Source organism: Gossypium hirsutum, chromosome A12 (assembly GCF_007990345.1).
Source record: "Gossypium hirsutum isolate 1008001.06 chromosome A12, Gossypium_hirsutum_v2.1, whole genome shotgun sequence".
Classification (NCBI taxonomy): Eukaryota; Viridiplantae; Streptophyta; class Magnoliopsida; order Malvales; family Malvaceae; genus Gossypium; species Gossypium hirsutum.
In genome coordinates, this window is record NC_053435.1 from 93,829,868 (window position 1) to 93,855,503 (window position 25,636).

Sequence of the window (25,636 nt, forward strand, 5' to 3'; positions counted from 1 at the left end):
AGCTCGTTGTTGCTGAAGATGCGGTTTGGGAGTCCTATTTAAAGGTAAGATTATTTCAAGTCTTTATTATATTATTTTTACCAAACTTACGACTAATATGATTTCCTCATTTTTTTAGAGTCACAAAGAAGCCGCCCAATTCAGATTTCGTACTTTCCCTTACTATGACCAGCTTACTACCATATACGCAAGAGATCGAGCAACTGGGAGAGATGCTCAAACAGCTGCTGATGTTCTTGAAGAAATACATGCTGATGATGAACGTACTACAGATATGAATGAAGAGAGAAACACATTCTATGACTGCGAAGCTGACGTCTCTTTAGATGACATGGATGTTTCTGGTACGGATCCGCGAGGAGATCGAGACCAAGGGGGTTCCTCATCTTCAAACAAGAGAAAGAAGAAATCTGATGCTCGTGATAATGTGTTTTCTTCATTTAATGAGGCTGCCACTTTGTTCGGGGAGAAAATCCAGGCCGTTGGCGATCAAATCAGTAGGAGTTTTGCCTCCGAGGTGGTAGTTCAGCAGAAGTCAGAACAACATATGGAAGAGAGAGCTTCAAATTTATATTCAGCCTTATGGTCAATTGAGGGTTTAACCGACGATCAGCGATATGATGCATTGAGTAAAATTCCCGACCATCCAACTCAAATGATCGTTTTCTTTAGTTTACCTTCAGTTGCCCGATTGGAATGGGTTAGGAGATTTCTTTCTTACCATTAAATATCAATGTTCAAACTTTTTGATGTTGTAAAACTATATAACATATGGATTTTAATGTACAATTTCATTTTCATCTAACCTTTTCTTAATATAAGTTAATTATGTTTATGCATAATATAATTCTCAAGTTATATATTGATTTTAGTAAATTCATATAAGAACATTTTATTATTAAGAATTTTATGAAATTATATATCACTATATAATTATATTTAATATTAATTATTTTAAATTGTATAAATTCATATAAGAAAATTTTTATTATCAAGAATTTTATGAAATTATATATTATTATTAAATTATATGTAATAATTATTATTTTAAATTATACAAATTCATAAACTATAATCATATTAGTTATAATAATTTTAAATTTTATTAAATCATATATTTAATTAAATCATATTTAATATTAATTATTTGAAATTTTCTTTTATAGTATCATATATTATGATTTGAGTAAATTCATAGAAGAATTTTATTTATTAAGAATTTTATTAAATTATATATTTTAATTATAATATATTTAATAATAATTATGTTAATTTATATTTTACAGTATCATATATTATGATTTGAGTAAATTCATATTAAATTATATATTTTAATTATAATATATTTAATAATAATTATGTTTAAATATGATTAAATTATTTATTATTGATATTAATCTTATTAAAATTTAAATAACAATAACAATAATAATTTACCAAAACAAATTTATGCTAATTATTAAGAATTTTATTAAATTATATATTTTAATTAAAATATATTTAATAATAATTATGTTTAAATATGATTAAATTATTTATTATTAATAATAATAATCTTATTAAAATTTAAATAACAATAACAATAATCATTTATCAAAACAAATTTCTGCTAAGGGTATTCTAGTCATTTTAGTTTTTTCATTATGCTATTACACCTCTATTACACTCAACCAAACACAGGATTACTATTACGCCTCTATTCCATTACATTCAACCAAACAGTTGATTTGCTATTACACAGCTTTTCCATTACACCTCTATTCCATTACACCTCTAATCCAATACACCTCTAATCCAATACAGCGAACCAAACGTGCTGTGAGTGTTAGAGTTTCTAATCACTTGTTGCATGAGGTATTAAAATAATGGTTTATCTCTTTGGACAAGGCTCAAATTGCGTAAAAATATCATTGTGTTCTTCATTGTTCTTTTTTGTTCTTCATCAGTGCCGCAGTTGACACTGCTCGTAGCATTGCTTCTGCCACTGCTCAGTTTTGCTGCAAACGTCGTTCTTAGTTTTTTTTAATTGGTATGATATCCTACCATTTAACACATCTTGTTGATTTACTGATGTTGATATATGTTTGCAATAAAAAGTTCATCAATGTCTCGTCTCCTTTGCTTAATGGTGTGGATTACACTTATTGGAAGGCTAGAATGGCGGTTTTCATCAAGTTTACAGATGAAAAAGCCTGAAAAAGTAAACAATGGCAGTCTCTTGTCCTTTACTGTCATGTCTTGCTTGTGTCACATACAATCCTGGTCCTTCCAAGGTCTGAAACACAAATCTATTATTATATGATTCTTATTTAATGATGGATGATAACAGTCCAATGGAATATATTTTCTTACAGTCAAGCCTACCAGCAATGATAAAATATACACAGATAGTTATAAGCTGCAATTCCATTTTTCTAGAGCAAGGATGAAGAATCAAGTTATAATATGTAGGAAATCCAGATGATTTAGAATGAGTGAGAAATGCTAAAGCATTAGACAGTCCACTGACTTGGAAGAAATTAACGTTTATAATTGTCTTTTTAATATTCATTGGTTTAATGTGGTATGTTACTAGTCAGCTCTAAAGCAAAATTATACATCATCCAATTGATTCCTTTAATCAACTTTAAAAGGTAATATCTAATTACTATACTTTTAAAAGCAAGAAAGAAATGGTAATGGCAATCGTAAAACAAGTTTTCTTTTGTTTTCTTCCCATCACAAGTTGGAACTACTACGCAACAAAAATGGTTGGCTTGTTTTCAGAGATGAGCTTCCAAAGCTGAATTGAAATTCAAGCATCTTTTCATTACATGCTTAATAAGTAGCTGAAGGAGTCGGCATCCTGTTTAAGTGTCTCAAAATATTCTCAGCCATCTGCTTCATACTATCATTCCCATTATGAAAAGCACTAATCAATGAAGCAGGCAGTAGTCTATCCTGTGATATATCAGAAACTGACTTATTTCCACCTCTTGCCAAGAATTTTTCGATCATCCAAAATGATTTCTGCAATAGACCCTCTTGTTTATGCTCTTTCACTACTTTCAATACATATTGAATAGCATTGATTTCACTTAACAGGCTCACACTGGTGTCTACATCAACCTTGTCATCCAACAAAGTACAGATAGCAGCCATTGAAGCTTCAACTACTTCATCATTTTCATGGTCCAGGCATACTAACAGCCTCTCAACTGCCTTAGCATCGATCAAACAAAATGTGGTTTCTGAAGAACAAGCACCTCTATGAACTGGACATAGAACTGGCATCTTTCTGGTTTCAACTGACCTGGAAGACAATAAATTCGGTAGGCGGAAGAGTTTTTTAGACCCAGTTTTCTTTATCTGTGGTGGCCGTGATAGATTTATTGACTCTAATGAGAGATTCTCCAGTCCAATTGCTGACAACCTTTGAACTTCATCACTGGATGTTTTGATGACCAGTTCTGTAAACACTGATGTCAAGTTGTGAGTTCTTGCAAGGAACAACATTTGGGGTTCATACAATGTAGTTGTGAATCTAACAAGAATTCCAACAAGACCCTCTAAGTACACAGTTGCATGCCTGCTAGTTCTTGTTCCATTTCTTTGGATTAGAAAGATTCTCTCAAGGATTGTGGGGACGACATTGTTGTTGAGAAGAGCAAGGTTGAGTGTGAGATTCTGTTGAGGGAGTTTCGCCAGGAATCTTGCAGAAAGTGCTTGCTTCTCTGTAATGTGATTAGTTCCAGAAGGGCATTCCATTAAACCCAGAGGTTGTCCCCTGGTTTTGCAGAGCCTTTCAACTAGTGTGTTACCGACATGCGGCGCAAGCAAAATCAGTAGCTTGATTACGGCAACCCCAAGTTGTTCATGTGGGTTATTGATGAGTTCAATGAGGGTATAGCTTGCTTCAGTCTCGTTCACAACCGAAACAATTGTATCCATTGATCTGGGTGACTTTGTTAAGCATAACAGAATCCGGATGAGATTGATGTTGAGCTCTTCTGGAGTTGAGTTCTTAAGCATGTGGATAATGTTGTAAACAGCATAATCTGAGCTTAACCTACGGCCATGAGTGTTCACTTTGATGCTGTCATGTTCAACCCCAGATTCAAGAACATTTGCAAGTATTGCAGCAGCCTCTTTCTTTGAATCCATTAGTTCATCATATATCCTGCGAGTGAACATCATTTCAGCCATAATGTTGAGAATGCCAGTTTCTAAAAGGATTTTGCCATTTGGATGATGAGATGAGATTTGTGATAGAGCTTTAAATGCTGCGTTTCTGAAAATAGTGTTCCCACTTTGCACCATTTTAATAATACTTGTAGAAGCCTTCTCAGCCACATACACTTTGCTGTCATTACTAAGTATGAGTTCCCCCAAGAAGCTTGTCATTTCCATTTGAACCTCCTCAGAACCTGTTCAGTTAACCACGTAACTGTAATCAGCATGCTTATGTTTGACTTTGAAACATGTTTGAAACTTATTATCAGAAGTTAATCATCCTTCAGCAAATCTAACTCACAGAAATGTTTAGTTTAGAACCGGTTCTTTTGCCTACAAAAGGACCCCACAATAGGTGGAGCTTTTAGATTGGAGTGTTACAAGTTATCAGCTACAACATAATGAAATTTAATTACCTTCTGTTAGATGATTTAAAAGAGGATCCAAGAATCCATTTTCAGCCATCTGCTTTATATTATCTGGAAATCTCTCTAGATTCTTTAAAATTTCATCTGCTTTTTCTGCAGCAAAGGAATCAACATGATGATTGAATTTAACTCTGATCAGCATCAAAATTGCTCCAGTAGCTGAACCAATTTTTTCACCCAAAGCTTGAGATCTTGAAAGCTCAACTAAGAAAAGCAATGATGCATGCCTAATTTGCTGGTGACTACTTGACATCAACTCAATCATTGCCGATATATCCATTATATTAGCAATCATTTCCTGAAAATATATATAACTATTCATATCTCCAAGGAAAACATGGGTTTATTGCAAGATCAAATATATATATGTAAATATATGCATATATATATATCATAGATGCTAAGCTTAAGCTCAAAATCATGCTATAAAAATATCAGGAAAGGGGTAAGAATCAAACCTTTCCTTCATCATCTTCCTCCGTCAGTTGTCGTAATAATTCCAAAACCTCACATCTAACATCTCTATCTTTATATCCAAGTAACCTAATAAGCAATGGCAATATTCCAACATTAACTACTAGTACCTTTTTATTCCGCCTTCTCTTGCAAATACGTTGCAGATCTCTTATTGCTTCTAGTATCATACTATCCGAACAAGCCAACGATAATGCGGTACGGGCAGCTTTGATCCTTGCAACCTCAGTCCTCTCCTTCCATTCCTCTATTGTGGTCTTTAGAGCAACATTGACGCTTAAAACTCTGCTTTTTAGCTTCATCCCTGTGGTTGGACAGACTATATTGTCTTGATGACTGGAGGTTTCAAACCACTCTGTTATGACCTTCCGCTCGTACGTCACTCCATTTTCAATGGTAACTGGGTCATCCATAACCTGCTTGGTTAATGGACAGAAGAATGTGTTGTACAATGGTTCGATATAGTGAGCTACATGTGGCAATGTCACCAAAGATTTGTCCACGTTTTCATGTTGCTCTTGGCTTCTCTGATTTGTACTCTTAATGAAATCAACCGGGCATGGCATACTCAAAACTTGAGAACTCTCTGTAGGCACCAATACTTCGTCATCAACAGGGTAAAGATCTGATTCTTCCGGCAATGGCAACATTTGAGAACTTGGGATCTGCATTGCATAAGACATCTGTGATTCTATAGGTTGCTTGAACTCAAAATGAACATTCTGCAATTCATCCGAAAGAGACCAGACCGCAGTTTCCACATACTTCTGGCCCCCAAATGTTGTAGATGGTATCAAACACAAACATTCACCTATGTCTTTAATCACCCTTACTAGCTTAGCTAAGATCTTCGCAAGTTCACCATCTGAGACTGGATGGTTCTCTTTATGGCATTCTCCAACAAGATCTTTAACCAAATTGACATTCATGGAAAGAGATTCTACAATCACTTTTGTATTTTTTGGGGGATTCTCTGAAAACTGCAACTCCATTATTGCTGGAAAAACTCGATAAAGATAGCATCCCAATTCAACAAAGTTTTCCTGCTCAGCTTGTATACATTCTACAGATTCTATGATTGATGAAATATCTGCCAACAAGGATTCAAAAACACTAGCAAAGGAAGTGTTCTTTATCTGAAAAAAAAAAAAGTATTGCATACAAATATAAGAAAGCTATGTTCCTCGGATTAGAATGTAGCATAAAATATAGTATGTCTAGAGAGTATTTAGAGGACTATATCCCCATACTTATGTGCAAGTTTGTATTGGACACAGATTCTGTAAGAAGAATGAAAAGTCAGAGCAACATAAGTAAAAATACATGTTCAAAATTTAAGGAGCTGATGCAGTCCATTGTCTCAACTTATTCTGCAAGTCTGCCAATCAGGTTGAAACTTGCGTCCTATTGAAGATAACAGCTACCTTTCCTTAAATTCATAGTTCAAGTTTCAAAATCATATACTCATTGTTTTGTATATAAAGTAGGGAGTATACATGGGATGGGATGCCTGAAAATTTCACCGTGATTACTTCGTAGGAATCTTTCCAATAAACTGTTGATGGTTTATTCTAGTTTGTAGGTGTAGTTCCTAACGGGCTGGTTGATGATACTGAAATCCGTACTTGTTACGGTTTTCTAAGACAAACAGTGAACTTCCGGATCAAAATATTATTTTAAAAATGGTAGCAGAACTGGGTTGTACGTGAGTTGAGATACATGAACTGTGTGATCCACAAACACATCAAATTCGAACAGGGGAGTTGTTATGTCCTAAAGCTCTTTGAGATTGAGATTGGGGCGTGCCATTAAAAAACTTAAACTAACAAAAAAAAAGGTTAAATTATTATACTCGAATTCAACAGAAGAGAAAATGAAAATGAAGAAGAAAAGAATCTGAAAAGCTCATACCGACATGCTTGGTGGAATTGAAGAAACTTGCAGAAGCAGAAGATTTGAGTTGGAAATGATGTTAGACTCATTCAATCAGTCTTTTCTCCTGAAAGTGAGTCAAATTTAATTGCTTGACATCAAAAGCACTATCTCTACTTTATCTTCCATGCGAAATTATGTATGTATCTATATTTACTTGATGCATATTCGTCTTCATATACATATGGACAACACCTTTTTTGCTTAACAAAGGAAACAAAAGATTATGAACGCAGCAAGACACAAAGAATAGTCAGACAATAGTGTCGTGTTTAATATTAATATTAACAAAGCAAATACAAGTGTTGAACATGAGAGCTGAAACCAATTGTTTTTCTCCCATATAGGAGTTCATTCGACCAATAGGATTTGATGACCATGTTAATCTGGGATGAACGAAAGATGGGTGTGAAGTTTAATGATGAAAAAGGTAGTAATTAAGTAGTAGTTGGATTGTTACACCTTCTTTGCTTTCTCCTAACATGGCAATATACTGGTCAACAATTTCATTAAAGTGCCTGCCTTGCATGTGGGTGAAGTTGAGCCAAACACCAACGAAACAAGGTTACTTTCCAATCAACTACAATTCAAAATTTTAAGATCTTGATTGTAATATTGATTAAAATTTTGAAAAAGTTATATCCATAAAATTAATTCATTAAACACTTTAGTAGAAAGTGTTACAGTAACTTTTGAAGTTAGGCCCCTTAAATAAATATATATTTTTTAATTATATTTATTATTAACAAAAGTTATTTTTGTTTGTTCTTAAATATTATTTATTTTAAATAAAAAAGTTAATACATTACTCTAAAAAGTAATACATGATTAAATTTAAATATAAATTAATATTTAATTCAACCATACTTAAAATAAATTTAAAATTAAATAACTTTTATGATTTTGTAGCTGGAAAAGTATATTAAATAAAAATAATGAAAATAAATAAATAGATAATTTTCTTCACTTTCCAACCATATGAGAAAGTTGCTTTACACCATTATTTAAATGAATTACATTCTCATGTTCCTTTGAAAATAATTTCCAAAGGAATGACACATTTTTTGAGAAAGTTATTTTATTATACCACACACGAGAATTGCTCTCCCACTAATTAAACTCAAAAAAATCACTACTCCCTATCTTACCAAAGAAATTTATTTAAATTAAAATTTCATGGTTGATTTTATCGTTTTGAAAATTGAAAATTATTGAGTGTTTAGTTAAAAGAATTCTAAAATAAATTATTTAACAATTTTAAGGGAACTTATTTTCATATATACATTTTTAAAAGTATATTTCCATTTTCATTTAACAAATGAGTTATTTAATTTTCAATTACTTTTCTCAACGTGAAAATAAAATATATTTTATCAAATCATATGAAGCATTATTTTACTAACACAAATTTCTGAATTTGACATACACGAATGAAGTGACAAAAAATAAATAAATAACCTCCCTTCAATAATTTTTTTTTCTTTTGTTTGTCCGCTGACAAAAATTTGGAATAAGCAAACATGATTATAAGCTTTGCCCAAAAAGAAAAGATGATAAGCATCAGTCAACCATTTCTCATCTTGAAAATGTTGGATTCTAACAACAAAAATCAGCAAGTAAAGCAGATGATCTTAACAAATGAAGAAAATTTAACTTAAACCTCTTTTACTATAAGAAATAAACTATTTTTTTATTCAAAGGAACAACCACCATTCCAGAAAACTGTGTCACAGGTAAAATATACAATAGAGGAACAAAGAACACACACATCAATGATGCCCATAATAACACTTGAATGAGCCTGGTCATCAATAGAAAGACCAGCGTCCAGGGCTGCTATGGTTTGTTGCTCCCCGTGCTTGATTGAAGTTCCCATTCTTGCTCTAGATCACTTCCTCAATCACTTCTGTATAGCTTAAATTGAACAGCCTAGTTTCAGGACCATTGGCGCCGTTTATTTCTTTGAATCCTTTAAAAATAGCGGACCAACGCCCCAACTTCAGCCATGGGGCAATAAATTTGAAGGGAATCTCCTAATTGGTTATTTTGTATAGCATATGTACAAAAATGCCCACAGGGTAATGGCTGTTGTTAGCAAGCCCATTGTTGATGCATTCACTTCAGACCTTACTCTTTAATGAGGTGGAAAAAAGGAGCTTTGCCAATTCACAATCTCATCCCTTTGGTGAAAGAATATATATGATTGCCATCATAAGTCGCTCATCCAGCTAGTTGAAGAAATAGGGAGATTCCAGAACCTCCCGAAGATCAAAGTCCCCTCGCTCAGGTAACGGTGGAAAGTTCCATGAAGGGAAGGCCTTCTGAAAGCTTTCCAATAACTGTAACCAAAAATTCAACCATCATCGTGTAATCAGCAGAAAACATTAACCAGCAAACATAACAAATGTTATATCACTTGAGAAATTTGTTTTCCACCATCTATCGAAGATACATGAGAATTAAGATGAAACTTGGATATACAAGACTGTTCATTGCAGTTTGCAGATATTCACCTCCATACTAATACAAGGTTATCCCAATATGCCATTTCTATATTACCTTTTCCATTAATGTGTTTAACATGAAAAGAAATCATCATAATGGAACTTCAAGAAAGGCATGGAAGATCTTAGAAATTTGACGGTCTCTCTTAACTCTTTTCTTTCCTTTTTTTTTAAACTTGAATTTGGCCGATATACGACACATTTCACAAGGAAAGCCTCTAAAATAATCCAAACATCAATATAAATTCTAAAAGAGTGCAGAATCAGAGATACATTACATTTTCTAATATTGGTGCCTCATAGAGTTCAACAAACTTTTCTCTTAGTATCCTATTCATTTCATCAACATCGCATGCATGTGTCCAGTATGAATCATGGACCCCTGTGACGGCAGAAGCATTGAATTTAGACTTCATCAGATAGGCAAATATATGAACGCATGGATGCACTAAAAGTCACTACATACCTGCAAAATTCAAGCCTGCCTTTTTACAGGCAACAGCAGTCATCATCATATGGGAGCCATCAAGGGAGTGAACAAAATTTGGGGGGAATGCGGTTCTCTGCCGCTTAACCATGACCTACGATCACAGTTTTAACAGAATTAGAAGTTACACATGGCAACATAGCAAATTGGTTATGAACATAAGCAAATCTAAAATTGCACTATCAATGGAGATCAAGAAAATGGTTTATTGCCATGGATATAAAATCCTAGAAAATTTGACAATCATTTCCTTTGTTCAGCAATCATAAAAGGGCACAGATAATGGAAGAAAAGTACCTTGTCAGTTTCTCGTTGTAGGGTCAACATCTGAAGAGAAGTTTTTATCTGCTTCAAATTAAAGATATTAGAATTTTTGTTAATGCTTTCATTTTTGCATAGTAAAATATTCCCATTTCAAAGTTCCATAAATGTCTTAGACAATTACAAGATGCCGCCCTAATTGCCGGTAAGGTTGTACAACTGGAAGACCAAGAGGAGTGACCCAACGCACTGGCTGATTCTCAGAAGCTATAACCTGTTTATATTCATCTGTCAGCATGTGGAAGTATGCTAGAAAGATTATAGGAAAATACAAAATCAAGAGCAAAAAAATCAAACAAATCAAGATGGAAAGCATGTCAAAAAACGCCATAAAAACAAGTTAGTAGGAATCACCAACTGAATTAGATATTGTGTTAGTAGTTCGATTCTCATTCTTAATTACTTAACTAATTTTCACCAGAAGCTGTCACCAATTGCATAGCCAATATAAAGATTTTCACAAATTCCCTTAAAGTACTTATTACCAGTTTCAACGAACATTAAGCACTTAGGTTTTAAGTCTAGAAATACATGTGCCAAACCAATGAACATTTCTTTCTATTCTTTTATTCTCTACATCTCTAGCCTTCTTGCATGTATGATAAATTCATAAATCTGTTTGTAGAAGAGCCATTTGCCAACTTCAGAGTCAGAAAACATTAGCAGTATCCACAATCACATAAATACCAAAATAAAACATTAAAACAATAAATGACTGACCTTTGCACATTCACCAAGCCAACCCATGATACTTCTTGCAGCTTGAAACATCTCTCCTAGGGCAGTCAATGTGGTCTGAACATAGAAGAAAACAATCAAGTTAATACACAAAACCAGCCAATGATATGCATACATGCACACACAAGAAAATTCCTCACTCTTGCTGCATAGCAAGATGCAACGAAAAGCTGTGTATCATCTGCAATAGCACCTCGCTCCTTCAACCGTCTCTTGATCTGGTCACGTGCACCAACATAAGTAACACCATATACAGAAGTCATCACAGTCTGCTTCACCAGCTTCCGATCAACCTAAAGATTTGAAATAGTGACGGATCAGTGATAAGATTAACACAAGTGTGAGCAATGAAACTCCTTACACCAGGAACTAACCGCCTGAGTACAAGCGTTGCAATTTTAGTTGACCAAATGTACAAATTAGATAATAGAAGAATCCCACATCCTATTTAGTATAACATTTTTCCCAGATCATCATTTTCCTCTTTTCAGCCAACAGAAGGTGTTAGTCCTCAATAAATTATTAGATCAGGTTATTATTTTATTAGAAGTATTAGGAGATTTTATTTATGAGTATTTGATATCTTTAGGAGATATTTTATAATTAAAAGTATTTTAGAGAGATATTAGGAGTCTTTCTTTATTTACAGTCAATGTTTTAATTTTCTTGGCTTATAAGTCTTCTATTCAAAAGAGTAAACCTATGTAACCTCTATTTAAGATACTGAGTGATAGCAATAAAATTAAGTACGGAATTATTCCAATATTTAGAGGTTTAAGACTCTTCTCTTAACAAGTCTAAGGTATGGAATTCCCTTTGACAAGTTCCACATATTCATCATAGGATATTCGCGTGGAAGAAACAGAAACAAGGGGAAAAGCCCCGCTGAGTCAAACAGTTTGTCTACAAACCGTCCAGTGACTTGATCAGTAACTCAGGACCGTAACAGAAGGAAATGAAACAAACCTGATTGATTAAAAGCCGTGCATGTAGCGCATTAGGATTTGTTGCAGGATCTTCCTGTGCATCTCTCTTCATAATATCAAGAACCCTACACCAGAATTGCAAATTGAGTGATAGGTCAATGAGAGAATATAGCTTTTGGTAAAAATATACACTTAGTGCGACCAGATTGTTAACAAAAATACATGGATTCATTAATGTGCCTTAGTTGTCGGAAATGGAGTCTGCCTTTGAATTCAAAGGTTAATAATTTACCACAGTTTAAAGCAAAAGCGTAAAGTAACCTTATCAGAGTAGGGATTGTAGTTTAGCTTTTGAATCCATACTACTTAGACAGATATTGCTGTAGGGCATAGTTCAGGTATAGTCTACCCGCTTCGAAATTAGGAGGGCAACGGTTGGAAAATTTTGAGGGTTTTAGAGAAAAGGACCTTGATCTTAGCCTTCGGAAATCAAAGAGGTAAGAATGATCAAACCCGGGTAATGAAGCCTCTTTAGTTAGCATTTACATATAAACCAAAATTGTTGAGTCTCCTGCCCAGCATGGGTGGTGGAGAAAGAAGAGAACTAGAGACAGGAAGTTAGACTTACCGGGCAGCAATTCCTGAATACACATCAGCTGGTTTGTCCCCTGCAACAAGATTCACTGCAGCTGCTCCCAACTGAAAGCCAAAGCAGTTCAATTAACATACCAAAGAACAAAAAAAAAGGTATTCATCCAGATTTAAGCTAATTGAATCACTCATTCACCATATATACAAGCTAGACATTCAGTTGACATGGAGAAACACAGACTACCGTATTTAATCAAACTTTAATGACTTTTCACTTGCTATGAGTGAAGAAGCCATTCTACAAAACAAGTGAGAATGAAGAGATACCCAGATATTAAGAAAAACCACATTTAAGAATCAATAATCCATGTATGGAATGTAGTTGAACTTGAACATTTTGTAGATCTCTCAAATCTCTTCCCCTCTATAGCCAGACCCAAAACCTTGATTGAATCTTTCTTTAAATTCTAATTAACAATAAAGTTAAAAGCATAATTGGATTATTGAAAGTATCAATAGTTATGCTTTCTGCTTTTAGTATAAGGAAAACAGTTTGAAACATCCGAATTTGGCAAAGCTGGATAAAATATCTCTATGAAATATGACTAAGAGAAAAGTACATTACCTTATCTCTTCCCAATGCAGCATAGTGTTGTAAACCATTGCACGAACCATCCTTGCAGAAGATTAAGACATAAAAACCCAATATTATGATTCAGGCAATTGAAATACAATGAAACCCTCGAAGCATGGTTCATCAAAATGACCATGAAAACCAGAGAATACAGCTATAGTGGCAATAACATCACATAAAATACGGCACTTCTAGCGGTTAACACTATCTATCAGTCACATGAAGCAAACAGTCTCATCTTTTAACACAGTGATAATGATCTCAATAAATCCTAGATAGAGGGTATTGCATCCTCAAAAGGAGAAAACCTCCAAAACCTATAGAGTAGGAATGTACACACAAAGGTGTTTCTATGTATAAATTCATGTGTGTTGGTTTCTAGAAGCATTTGACTAAAAACCCAAAGAACTAACAAAGAAATAAGAAATTCAGCATCTACTTTTCATTTTTGCTAGGGGAAAAATACCTGGTGGACAGGCATGTGCGAAATGGTAGCCTCTGGTGTGCAACTTCTCAAAGCTTCAGAGAGATTAATACATGCTGCCAAGCATTGGAAAGGGTCCTCTGCACTTAACCACCAGCGCTTTCCTTCAAGAGGTCTGTCCGCTGAATCAAAGATATCATCCAAATGACTCTCTGTAAATTCTACTCGACCCTCATAGGACAACTTGTCCACTCCTCCAGCATACAAATTCGCCAAATGTATCTTCAGCCAGCGTAAGCCTGATTTCCCAAGGGGACGTCCCTCTGCAAACTCCAAGACACCTCGACATAGATCAGAGCCAAGATGATTTAGGTATGGATGCATAGGGTATGCTCGGCCTCGAAAATCAAGGTTGTGTGGGTAGTAGAAGCCAACCTCATCTTTCATCTTTCGAGCCACCTATCTCCAATAGAAAATAAAGTTAACGTGCAATATTAAAAACATGATATGACAGAAAGTCAATGAAACTGATTAAGGCAGCTTCTTACAGCAAGTTTAAGTTCAACATCACACCGCTGTGAATGCCTTTCATTATTCTCCTTTTTAACAGCTTTTACCTTCCACTTCCATTTCCGAATTTCTGTTTCATCTTCAGTGTCTGGCTCCTCAGGCAGAGGAACCTATTTATAATTTAACAATTAAAAGGTGATGGAAGATCATTAACTTGAAAAATAAGAAAGAGCAAATTAATATTCAATAAGCAATAAAACAGTAGACTTCACAAGAAAACAAATTATCTCTCCTCAGAAACAAAAAATAATGAATAAAAGATAATATAAACCAGCACAAGAAAATCAAATTCTACTTATTTGGCATGTACCCACATCTTCACGGTCAACCAAGTCTGCAAGACGACCTCCATTAGCCCATAATCTGTCTACTACACCAAGAATCCTTCTATTTATCCTCCACTTGGTGTTCCCCAGTGTATCCAGGGCCTGATGCATGAGAAATAATAGAATCATTGTAACAAGAGGCTATACTGAACAGTGTTATAAAGTTGTGAGTGACAACAATTTATTCAGAACTGTTCTCATTTTTAAGCGCAAACTTATACATTTATTCAATTATATAATTAAAACAGCAATCTTATATAAAAATAATAATATAATATTTAATAAATATTCATAAAAATGAATAAAATATGTAATTACATATTAAATTAAATGAAATAAGCCGACACTTAGAAGTGCAGAACATAGAGATATAAATATAAATCTCAAGGATTTCAAACCTCAAAAACAGGCTCTAATTGCTTCCTTGGAGTTCTTTTAACAGTTTCACGTTGCTGTTTTGCTCCATGTGTCCGCATGACATATGATGGTAAAAACAAATAAGCACCTTGGTCATACCTGCCAAAGTATCACAAAGTTCAACAGTGATTGGATAGGAACTGGACAAGTGGGAATATAATCATATATATATATATAGCTTTTTCAAGTTGACAAATGAAGATATTTGCATAAGCAGGAAAATTTAGTACAAAGCTGTCAGTATATCTGAATGAGTAGAGGGAATAAACTGTACAAAGATAGGACCTTGAGTACATACCCTGTCCAGTTTTGTGGAGGCACTAACATTGGCATATAAGGAATGACCATGTGCTTAGCCTGCTTGCACAAGTGATATTAGTTTATCCATATGCTTTCAAGTAGAGAAATTTATTCAAGGGGGTTACTGTTTATGAATGGAATGCTTGTTAAGTGCCATCTATTAAAGACTACTTACAGTTTTCTCAAGTCCTTTGCGAACTAACGGATCACATTCAATAACACCATATCTTCTACTGCCTTTACTGGTAAAGGATAAACACAAAAAATACGAATTCTATTGTGAGTTATGAGTGAATGAAGAATAAGTCAAAAGTGAGAGAGAGGAGATGACTATTTACTTTCCATCTTTGATGACATTTTTTAGAGCATGTACAAATGCAGGGCGAATATCCGGTGGGCCATCTCCTATCTGATCAACTGGTGGTTGTATGTAGGCGTTTTCCATCAATAACTGAATCAGACGGCAGCCAACCTATAATGGCAACCCCATGATATAACATCACGAACACACAATGGCCAGAACAGATTTTATTTTCAACTGCAACAATCGCATACCTTAACATGTGCCTCCTGACCCCAAGGCTTTGAAGTATCACGTCCCTTCACTATTTCCCGTACCTGATGCACTTTTTGCTTTTTCATCAACTGAGTCACCTTTTTCCTCAGCTTTTCCTCATTTTTGGCCAGTTTCCCTTGTTCAGTGGTCTCAGGTTCAGATTCAGTGGCAGATTTTTTATCTGTTGTGCTCTTTTTCTTTGTCTTCTCCAAGAACTTCTGTATCCTGGCCTGATCCACATATGAAACACCCATAAACAAGTTCTCATCAAGAAATAGCAAATACTCCTTTAGCATAAGGCACAAATCTATGTTATAAATCTAAAATAAGTACATCTATCTCGCATCATTCAGAAAAAACAGAAGGGGGGGCGAGGGGGGACAATGTTAATCTCAAACTTCATATTTTCATGCCCAACTTGCTTTAACAATAACCAATCTCCTAACCCCGACATACTTAAAATTGCCAGAATCTATATCATCCAGAAATTCATATATTCTATCCTGTGAAACAGAAAACAAAATTGTGCTGATAATCTCAACTCCAACTTCATTTCCAGGGTGCACTGTCCTATGAAAGACAAACCATTCCTATGTGACCAATTACCATTTTAAATCTAGAAACAGTCCCACCAATCACAAGACTGAACCTTTAAGTAAGTTCTACTTTACTAGGACATGGATATTTTCAACAACAGAATATCATAAACTCCAGCAATAATGTTATCAATTTATATAGATCATGTTATCAACTGGAAATTTTTAACAAAAGCTCATAATTCTCTTAAATTTCATCCACCATAAACATCACATACTATGTCAATAGAACAAATTCACTGGCTTGAAAAATTATAACCTCCTCACCTCATTTTCAATGGCTTCACCAATCTGGCAAGCAGCTTGAACGACCCTAATGCCCCCAGTTCCAGCAGTATTAGTCATCAACAACCCCATTAATTTGTGCATTGTAACAACCGCCATCATATCCGCTGACAACTCATTAAAATAAGCAGCGTGACTTATCTTAAAATTCCCCTTGCACACCTCTTGCTCAGCAGCAATAGAATCTCTCAATGGCTCAAACCAACCAAGAAACAATGACTTAACATAAGGCAAATTGGGAGCAAGCTTCTGCTCGCACATATCCTCTATTAATTCTTGATATTCTTTAGCTGCCTCTTCCCATGCCTCAGTCTCAATCTTTATTTGCCGCCTCTTTAACGTATTGTACTTCGCCACCCCCAGTCCTCCTACCATTATCTTTGGTTGCTTTGAAAAAGACTCTTTCCTCTCTTCTTTGATCATTGCTTCTACTAATTCATTGATTTCTTCAGAACCCGAAAGGTCGTCTTCATTAGAAACAATAGCCTCAGCAGCACTTGCATACCCTTTGAAGTTCCAAAATTTCCCAGAAAAAAATAAAGGGTTACCTGAGTGGGAGAAACCGAATCTGCCCAAACAATCCTTTTGCGAGGGAAAGACATAGTTTTCTCGAAAACCCAGAATCGGGCATCCGGAAAAACCATGGTTTATGGCCTTGGAAGGTCTGAATTTATTGATAAAAGCAGAAGTCTGACAAAACCCTGTAGAAGAAGATGACGAAAGCGAGGAAGTACATGATTCAGGAACAAATTTAGACTTGTGTGTATTGGAAGCTTGTTTAAGTAAGCTTCTCCACATGTTTGAGCTATGTCGCTTTCGTGTACAGGGAATGCCTACAATTCAAAGCTTTCTCTAGGATTTTTCCTTTCTCGTTTTGTCTACGAAATAAATGAAAGAAGTGGGAAAATTTTAGAGGGGTTGAGAAAGGAAGAAAAAAAGGGGGGGAATAATGCAATGAAATATTCGAAATTGTAAGAAAGGGTGAGAGGCTCTTAGAAGAGAAGGATATGGAGATTGGACGTGACAGAGGGAGGAGGGTGTTTTGTTCGCAGAGACGGATAGCCGCCTTTAAACCCTCCTAAAAACCTATGATTTTTCTCTGTATTTTGCAATTCCATTCCCTTGGGTTTAAATTTAATAACCGCTCTGCTAATTAGCCCAACGCTTACAGCACGTTTGGTTCGCTGTATTGGATTAGAGGTGTATTGGATTAGAGGTGTAATGGAATAGAGGTGTAATGGAAAAGCTGTGTAATAGCAAATCAACTGTTTGGTTGAATGTAATGGAATAGAGGCGTAATAGTAATCCTGTGTTTGGTTGAGTGTAATAGAGGTGTAATAGCATAATGAAAAAACTAAAATGACTAGAATACCCTTAGCAGAAATTTGTTTTGATAAATGATTATTGTTATTGTTATTTAAATTTTAATAAGATTATTATTATCAATAATAAATAATTTAATCATATTTAAACATAATTATTATTAAATATATTTTAATTAAAATATATAATTTAATAAAATTCTTAATAATTAGCATAAATTTGTTTTGGTAAATTATTATTGTTATTGTTATTTAAATTTTAATAAGATTAATATCAATAATAAATAATTTAATCATATTTAAACATAATTATTATTAAATATATTATAATTAAAATATATAATTTAATATGAATTTACTCAAATCATAATATATGATACTGTAAAATATAAATTAACATAATTATTATTAAATATATTATAATTAAAATATATAATTTAATAAAATTCTTAATAAATAAAATTCTTCTATGAATTTACTCAAATCATAATATATGATACTATAAAAGAAAATTTCAAATAATTAATATTAAATATGATTTAATTAAATATATGATTTAATAAAATTTAAAATTATTATAACTAATATGATTATAGTTTATGAATTTGTATAATTTAAAATAATAATTATTACATATAATTTAATAATAATATATAATTTCATAAAATTCTTGATAATAAAAATTTTCTTATATGAATTTATACAATTTAAAATAATTAATATTAAATATAATTATATAGTGATATATAATTTCATAAAATTCTTAATAATAAAATGTTCTTATATGAATTTACTAAAATCAATATATAACTTGAGAATTATATTATGCATAAACATAATTAACTTATATTAAGAAAAGGTTAGATGAAAATGAAATTGTACATTAAAATCCATATGTTATATAGTTTTACAACATCAAAAAGTTTGAACATTGATATTTAATGGTAAGAAAGAAATCTCCTAACCCATTCCAATCGGGCAACTGAAGGTAAACTAAAGAAAACGATCATTTGAGTTGGATGGTCGGGAATTTTACTCAATGCATCATATCGCTGATCGTCGGTTAAACCCTCAATTGACCATAAGGCTGAATATAAATTTGAAGCTCTCTCTTCCATATGTTGTTCTGACTTCTGCTGAACTACCACCTCGGAGGCAAAACTCCTACTGATTTGATCGCCAACGGCCTGGATTTTCTCCCCGAACAAAGTGGCAGCCTCATTAAATGAAGAAAACACATTATCACGAGCATCAGATTTCTTCTTTCTCTTGTTTGAAGATGAGGAACCCCCTTGGTCTCGATCTCCTCGCGGATCCGTACCAGAAACATCCATGTCATCTAAAGAGACGTCAGCTTCGCAGTCATAGAATGTGTTTCTCTCTTCATTCATATCTGTAGTACGTTCATCATCAGCATGTATTTCTTCAAGAACATCAGCAGCTGTTTGAGCATCTCTCCCAGTTGCTCGATCTCTTGCGTATATGGTAGTAAGCTGGTCATAGTAAGGGAAAGTACGAAATCTGAATTGGGCGGCTTCTTTGTGACTCTAAAAAAATGAGGAAATCATATTAGTCGTAAGTTTGGTAAAAATAATATAATAAAGACTTGAAATAATCTTACCTTTAAATAGGACTCCCAAACCGCATCTTCAGCAACAACGAGCTGCCTATGCTCGTCCCAACCAAAACCGCTATTGTTTTGGCCATTAAGCATGTCGTAGACGATTGACCACTCCCTTTTAAGTAACCTAATCCTTGATTCAATATTAGGTTTCGCCTTCAACATTGCATTTGGTAAAACCGTTTGTAGCATTCTTTCCAACTCGTTCAAATAACCGGCTTTGAACCCGGTATCAGCATTAAATGTTCCAACATTGTGCAGGTCCACCATGCTGGAAACTAATGCTGCATCTTCCTCGGGAACCCATTTTCTTTTGCTTCCTCGAGAAGCTTGAGCATTTGATTCTGGAACACCTGACATAATGATCTTAAGAACAAAAAAAAAATAAATTATATTAATTACTATTTTAATATCATGATTCAAAAGGTCTACACTTTATAAAATCTAAGTAATTAAGTTGAATATCATGAATCAAAAGTTCCATAGCACAAAAAATTTAAAATTATAACACATGCTGAATTAGAAGAAATTATATTATAATTTCTGTAGTTTAGTACAATACAAAAATCAATACAAAAGTTTCACAAAAGTTTCACAAACTAACGGGGCGTTTGGTTGGGTGTAATGGCTAATCCATTACACCCCGAATCGGTGGCCCCACTGAATACAGCGTTTGGTTCGCTGTTTTCTCTAATACACCTCTAATCCGTTGCGGATGGATTCCACATTTTGGCTGCTTCACCACCGATTTGTAAATCCCTTGCAACAGCAAAGATTAGCTAATCGGTGTCTTATTTACCCTCCCCTTGCCGAAATCGCCTCCAGCCGACCCTCTCCCTCCCAACATAAACAGAACGTGCCAGCGAACCAAACCTCTACCCGCTCCCGATTTCAGCTTTGCATCCTTCTCCGACTCGACGGTGTCAGATCTCCGGACGACTTGAATCAGTAATCTCCCGCTCCCTATTTCTTTTCTCTCTGCATGCGATTGTTTCAGTCCTTGGTAAATCGGCGTTTCGTTTCTTACCGGTTATGGTTTTTTTTCCATTGTTTGTTTGTTTGTCCTGAATTACAGGTTCTTTGCTCCAACATTTTTCATATTCTGTCTGCTTTATGTTTCTCTATTTTCTGTTTCTGTACCGTGTTTTGTTTCTTTATTTTCTGTTTCTGTACCATGTTTTGTTCCTCTATTTTCTGTAGTGGTTTTTTGTTTCTCTATTTTCTGTTTCTGTACCATGTTTTGTTCCTCTTGCCATTTTTGCCATTTTCTGTTTCTGTTTCTCCGTCAAATTTATTATCAATGATCAGCATGTTCTCTTGTGTAGACATTTTTATTTAGCATGTTTTGTTTCTCTAACAATGGATTAAATCTAAATTCAACCGAATGACATGGAATTATACAACAACTAACTTCAAATAAAAACATGATTTCAATCCATTGTTAGAAGTTAATAATCCTTTTCCTCACTTATAAACCATGAACGCATATCAGTAGTGGGACATTTGTAGAGAAATTAACAGATCTGTTCCAACTGATATTCCTAGAGGTCTCATATTCTTGTTTGTGTTCCAACTTGTCCAGGAAAGGCTAGATTTTGTATTTCCATTTAAATAATCTTCTTGACCTTAATTTGTTTGTCATTTGGCATTGTGCATTGTTAAAGGCTTGTTGTCAGTATTTCATAATTTTCCTTATAATTTTCCCATCCATTAATTTTTTGTTTTCTATAATTCTTTAATATTGTCTCAAGTTCCCATCTGCAGTTTAATATATTGATTATGTAATCCACACATCATTATCTATCAAACTAAAGCAGTAGAGACAAGATTGTGAAATATTAAAACCAGTGCAACCAGCTCATGATATTGTTATGATGAAAGTACTTGCTGTGCATTTTTCTTAGTCATTTAAATCAATAAACTCATTTAACAATCTTGTGCTTTTCCATGACAGAAATAAGAATATTATTTATCTTTTGTAATTAAATTATCTTTGAAAGGCTGTATGAGAATATGTATGTAAGCAAACTCTAATTGCACTGGTATTCCATTTTCATTTTTGTGAAAACATGTTTATTTTTCTAGTCAAATGCCTATATGATGGTTCTTGTGTAGCCATTTTATTTAGCATGTTTTGTTTCTCTATCATTTACACACTGCTGTTACTGAAAATTAAATCTAAATTCAACCGAATGACATGGAATTATACAACAACTAACTTCATTGTTTGTTTGTTTGTCCTGAATTACAGGTTCTTTGTTACTGCAGTTCATCATCGGTCTCCTCTCCGATTTCCTCATTACAGGTTAGTTTCCCCCGTTTGCAGTGGCTATACAATTGTTTGCAGTGGCTATATAATTTATTTGCAGTGGCTCCATCTGCTTGATCAGTCAGAAATGAAAACAAAGGACTATGAATGCTCATGTCCTGTTTGGATTTGTATGCTTTTTGAGATTTTTGTTGAATAGAAACACTCTGATATTCTTTCATGGCTACTGCAATGTTGAAGTGCATATAATGAGCTCTAGAATGTCATGCATAGTCCTGGTGCTGTTAATTTGGTACTGTTAATTTTGAATGCTTTGAAATGTTTGAAATGGCTTTGTTAATTTGGTACTGTTAATGCTTTGAAATGTTTCAAATGGTGCTGTTACTACTTCAACTTTGAAATGCTTTGAAATGTTTGATCACTGATAAATGTTTGAAATGGTGCTGTTAATTTGGTACTGTTAACTTTGAATGCTTTGAAATGTTTGAAATGAGTTAACACCCAAGTACATTTACTGCTAATTTAATCTCCAAGTTGGTGTGGAATTATGAAACTAAGAGAGTATTTTCCTATATGTTGCTTTTACGTTTCACTCTTTCTGAAATAATTAGCTGATAAGGTCTCCTTCCACTGTATCTGCTTCTGGCCATATATGAGAAACCAAGAAAACCCTTTCTTGTTCGGCTATATATATATATTGAAGTGAAAATGAAGCCATGACCTGTACAGTTTTAAATTACCCAAAGCTTTCTTCATTACCAAATCTGTCATCTTACTTTTAAAAGTTTTAAATTATCTGTCAAACTTATAATCTGTCAATATATCAAACATTAACCCATTTTTCAATTGTGGATGTACTTCCTTTCTTTCCAAACAATATATAATTTGGTCTCACGTGGTTGCTGCTTTCACTTGCTCTTTCTCCTCCACCTTCCATTGTCCAACTTTCAAGCAAATCGTTGGAATTCTAGGATCTTTTGAAGATTAACATGCAACTGTCGAATATTTATGGTTATATGTCTACCTTAAAAGATGTTTTATAAATTGTTTTCATTCATTAAAAAACCAGGTTATGCTTATGATTGCAAATTGCATGTGAGCACACATCTGATTTAAGGTTGGATATCATATGTTATATTCCTTTGTCCCCAAAACCATTAATGAGTACTATATAATTTAAAAAGGGCATCAAACTTTAGTACCAATTCTTGTATTAAAAAGGAAATTCATGGACAAAATGTTGTTATAAAAACGAGCAATATATAATTTGGTACTTGTGTTTTTCTTTTTTTAATCTATTATTTGTATTTGATAAATATTTTGATACTTAAAGATAATGGTGTACCAATTCTTCGTTATAATTTAAAAAGGACATCAAACTTCAGTACCAATTCTTGTATTAATATCAATTATGATAAAAATATAACGATTTTGATACTTTCAAAGATCTCGTTCAAATTTAATCATTATTAAAATAATTGTGCTAACTTTAAGCTGAAATAAAAATTTTATTTATGTTATTTAAGGTATATTAAATATAATTAAAATCATTATTTATTATTTAATATTTTAATTGAAATATAATTAAAATCATTTTGATTATATAATATTAATATAAACTATACATTTAAATTGAAATATAAATAAAACATGGCATAACAATTAAAATTTAATATTAATAGAAAAACATATTTATTATTGATATTAATAATTCAAATTTTTTTTCCATAATATTTTTTACGTGTGTGTTATAAATTATTTATTACTTATGGAGTGTTTACCTCTTTATTATTATTTGATTACAAAATATTATCATTTTATTTATCTTTAAAATATTAAATTTGTTAATAGCTATCAATCATTTATGCAAATTTTACTAATAATTTTACTAAATAAAATAAACACGTGCCATCTTGATTCTTTTAGATTCAATGTTCATTCCTGTAATTTCTTATAAGCATTTTTGTTTGAGAAGCAACTTGTCAAGTTATCCCCCATATAATCCTATCAACTCCCCCAAAATTAATAACCTATTTGCTTTCATTTTTAATTTGTTTGTCTCTCAATTATTTTTATAAAATTTAATTTGCATCTTCAATTCTTTGATAGTGTGTTCTAATTTTAATATGTTGCAGTAATGGCTCGTCTGCCTTTAATTGCACAAAGTGTGAGGCGAAAAAGAATTGGTATTGCATTGACATTATGGTTGGAACTCTGTAGAATTGCGATTTGGTTCTTATTTAGAATGGGTGCCAGCCTTAGCCTACATACTTATAGACCAAGGATTAGGTCATATACCTTAGATTTTATGCAAAACGAGATTATGTGAAAAGGCTTGTATATGCTAGTGACGAGACCTGTGTTTCACAAGTTAGGATGAATAGAACTGCCTTTTTAAGTTATGTGAGATGTTAGAATCGATAGGGGGATTGAAGTCGTCAAGAAACATGCTGGTTGATGAGCAAGTAGCAATGTTTTTACATATCATCTCCCATCACCTGAAAAATCGAGTTATCAAGCATCACTTTAGAAGGTCCGGGGAAACTGTTAGCAGAGCATTTCATAGTGTTTTAAATGCTGTCATACGCTTACAAGATGTCTTATTTAAAAAGCCGGAGCCAATTACAGCCGATTCTTCTGACACAAGTGAAATGGTTTAAGGTATTAGACTGAGTTTATATACTAGACAACATTAGTTGACTTAGATTTAAATTAGTATCTAACTCAAGGTTTTATATCATGTGATATAGAATTGCTTAGGTGCTCTTGATGGAACCTACATCAAGATTAGGGTGCCAACAATTGATAAAGCTAGATATCGAACCCGAAAAGGGGACATAGCAACAAACATGCTAGGTGTTTGTACACCTGAGATGCAATTTGTTTATGTTCTTCCTGGTTGGGAAGGTTCAGTTGCCGATGGACGGGTGCTTCGAGATGCCATTAGTAGAAGACATGGACTAAAAGTTCCTCATGGTACAGTGTATAGTTAAAGGAATTTGAGTTATTCATTAAGATCAAACTTTGTTTGCTGAATTAATCATGTTCGGTAAAAATTATTTTATAGGTTGTTATTATCTAGTTGATGCTGGATACACAAATTCTGAGGGATTTCTTGCACCATTTAGAGGACAGCGATATCATCTGAACGACTGGCGTCAGGGTTATCAGCCAAGTTCCCCGCAAGAGTTTTTAATATGAAACATGCCTCAGCACGTAATGTCATTGAAAGATGCTTTGGCTTATTAAAACTTAGATGGGGAATACTTAGGAGTCCATCGTTTTATCCTGTACGGGTGCACAATAGAATTATTATAGCATGTTGTTTGCTACATAATTTTATTCGAACTCATATGAGTATTGATCCCATTGAAGCGGAGGTGGGAGAAGGATTACCTACAATTAATGTGGTGGATGACGATGAACCGAATATCACAAATATTCATCCATCGGATGCTTGGGCTACTTGGAGGATGGAACTAGCCAACCAAATGTTCGATGAATGGCAAGCATCTAGAAATTACAGCACGTTTGGTTCGCTGTATTGGATTAGAGGTGTATTGGATTAGAGGTGTAATGGAATAGAGGTGTAATGGAAAAGCTGTGTAATAGCAAATCAACTGTTTGGTTGAATGTAATGGAATAGAGGCGTAATAGTAATCCTGTGTTTGGTTGAGTGTAATAGAGGTGTAATAGCATAATG

General features: G+C 33.6%; 2 protein-coding genes across 5 annotated transcripts; both read right to left on the bottom strand.

The window, feature by feature from the left end:
* Positions 1-2,512: 2,512 nt before the first annotated feature.
* Positions 2,513-7,429, bottom strand: LOC107934734 (putative U-box domain-containing protein 42). Of its 4 annotated transcripts, none has more exons than XM_016867236.2 (4): positions 7,026-7,429; positions 5,099-6,250; positions 4,629-4,938; positions 2,513-4,406 (listed from the first exon to the last, which is right to left on the bottom strand). In XM_016867236.2, exons 1-4 carry the CDS (start codon positions 7,029-7,031, stop codon positions 2,818-2,820), a joined length of 3,057 nt encoding a protein of 1,018 aa, XP_016722725.2. In that variant the 5' UTR covers positions 7,032-7,429; the 3' UTR covers positions 2,513-2,817. The 4 variants fall into 4 exon arrangements, with proteins under 4 accessions (XP_016722725.2, XP_040939056.1, XP_040939055.1 ...); XM_041083122.1 differs by having other exon boundaries at positions 2,520-4,406; positions 5,225-6,250; XM_041083121.1 differs by lacking the exon at positions 7,026-7,429 and having other exon boundaries at positions 2,520-4,406; positions 5,225-7,000.
* A 1,280-nt stretch (positions 7,430-8,709) lies between these two features.
* LOC107934770 (DNA-directed RNA polymerase 1B, mitochondrial) lies at positions 8,710-17,826 on the bottom strand. The gene is made up of 19 exons (XM_041083123.1): positions 16,704-17,826; positions 15,840-16,070; positions 15,623-15,756; positions 15,460-15,526; positions 15,283-15,341; positions 14,966-15,083; positions 14,556-14,669; positions 14,220-14,351; positions 13,714-14,130; positions 13,239-13,289; positions 12,651-12,721; positions 12,063-12,147; positions 11,237-11,389; positions 11,079-11,153; positions 10,483-10,572; positions 10,335-10,382; positions 10,017-10,131; positions 9,829-9,932; positions 8,710-9,385 (listed from the first exon to the last, which is right to left on the bottom strand). The coding sequence occupies exons 1-19, from the start codon at positions 17,517-17,519 to the stop codon at positions 9,275-9,277; spliced, it is 2,991 nt and encodes a 996-aa protein (XP_040939057.1). The 5' UTR covers positions 17,520-17,826; the 3' UTR covers positions 8,710-9,274.
* Positions 17,827-25,636: the final 7,810 nt, after the last annotated feature.

Excerpts from the sequence above, each read along its gene's own strand:
- LOC107934770 (XM_041083123.1), bottom strand. The coding sequence starts at position 17,519 with ATGTGGAGAAGCTTACTTAAACAAGCTTCCAATACACACAAGTCTAAA. Across the intron at positions 16,071-16,703 it reads GTGAAGCCATTGAAAATGAG|GCCAGGATACAGAAGTTCTT; the intron begins GTGAGGAGGTTA and ends TATGTGGATCAG. Across the intron at positions 9,386-9,828 it reads AGGCACCAATATTAGAAAAT|TTATTGGAAAGCTTTCAGAA; the intron begins GTAATGTATCTC and ends TTTTGGTTACAG.
- LOC107934734 (XM_041083120.1), bottom strand. The coding sequence starts at position 6,274 with ATGCAATACTTTTTTTTTTTTCAGATAAAGAACACTTCCTTTGCTAGT. Across the intron at positions 4,939-5,098 it reads AGGAAGATGATGAAGGAAAG|GAAATGATTGCTAATATAAT; the intron begins GTTTGATTCTTA and ends ATATATTTTCAG. Across the intron at positions 4,407-4,628 it reads TTTAAATCATCTAACAGAAG|GTTCTGAGGAGGTTCAAATG; the intron begins GTAATTAAATTT and ends TTAACTGAACAG.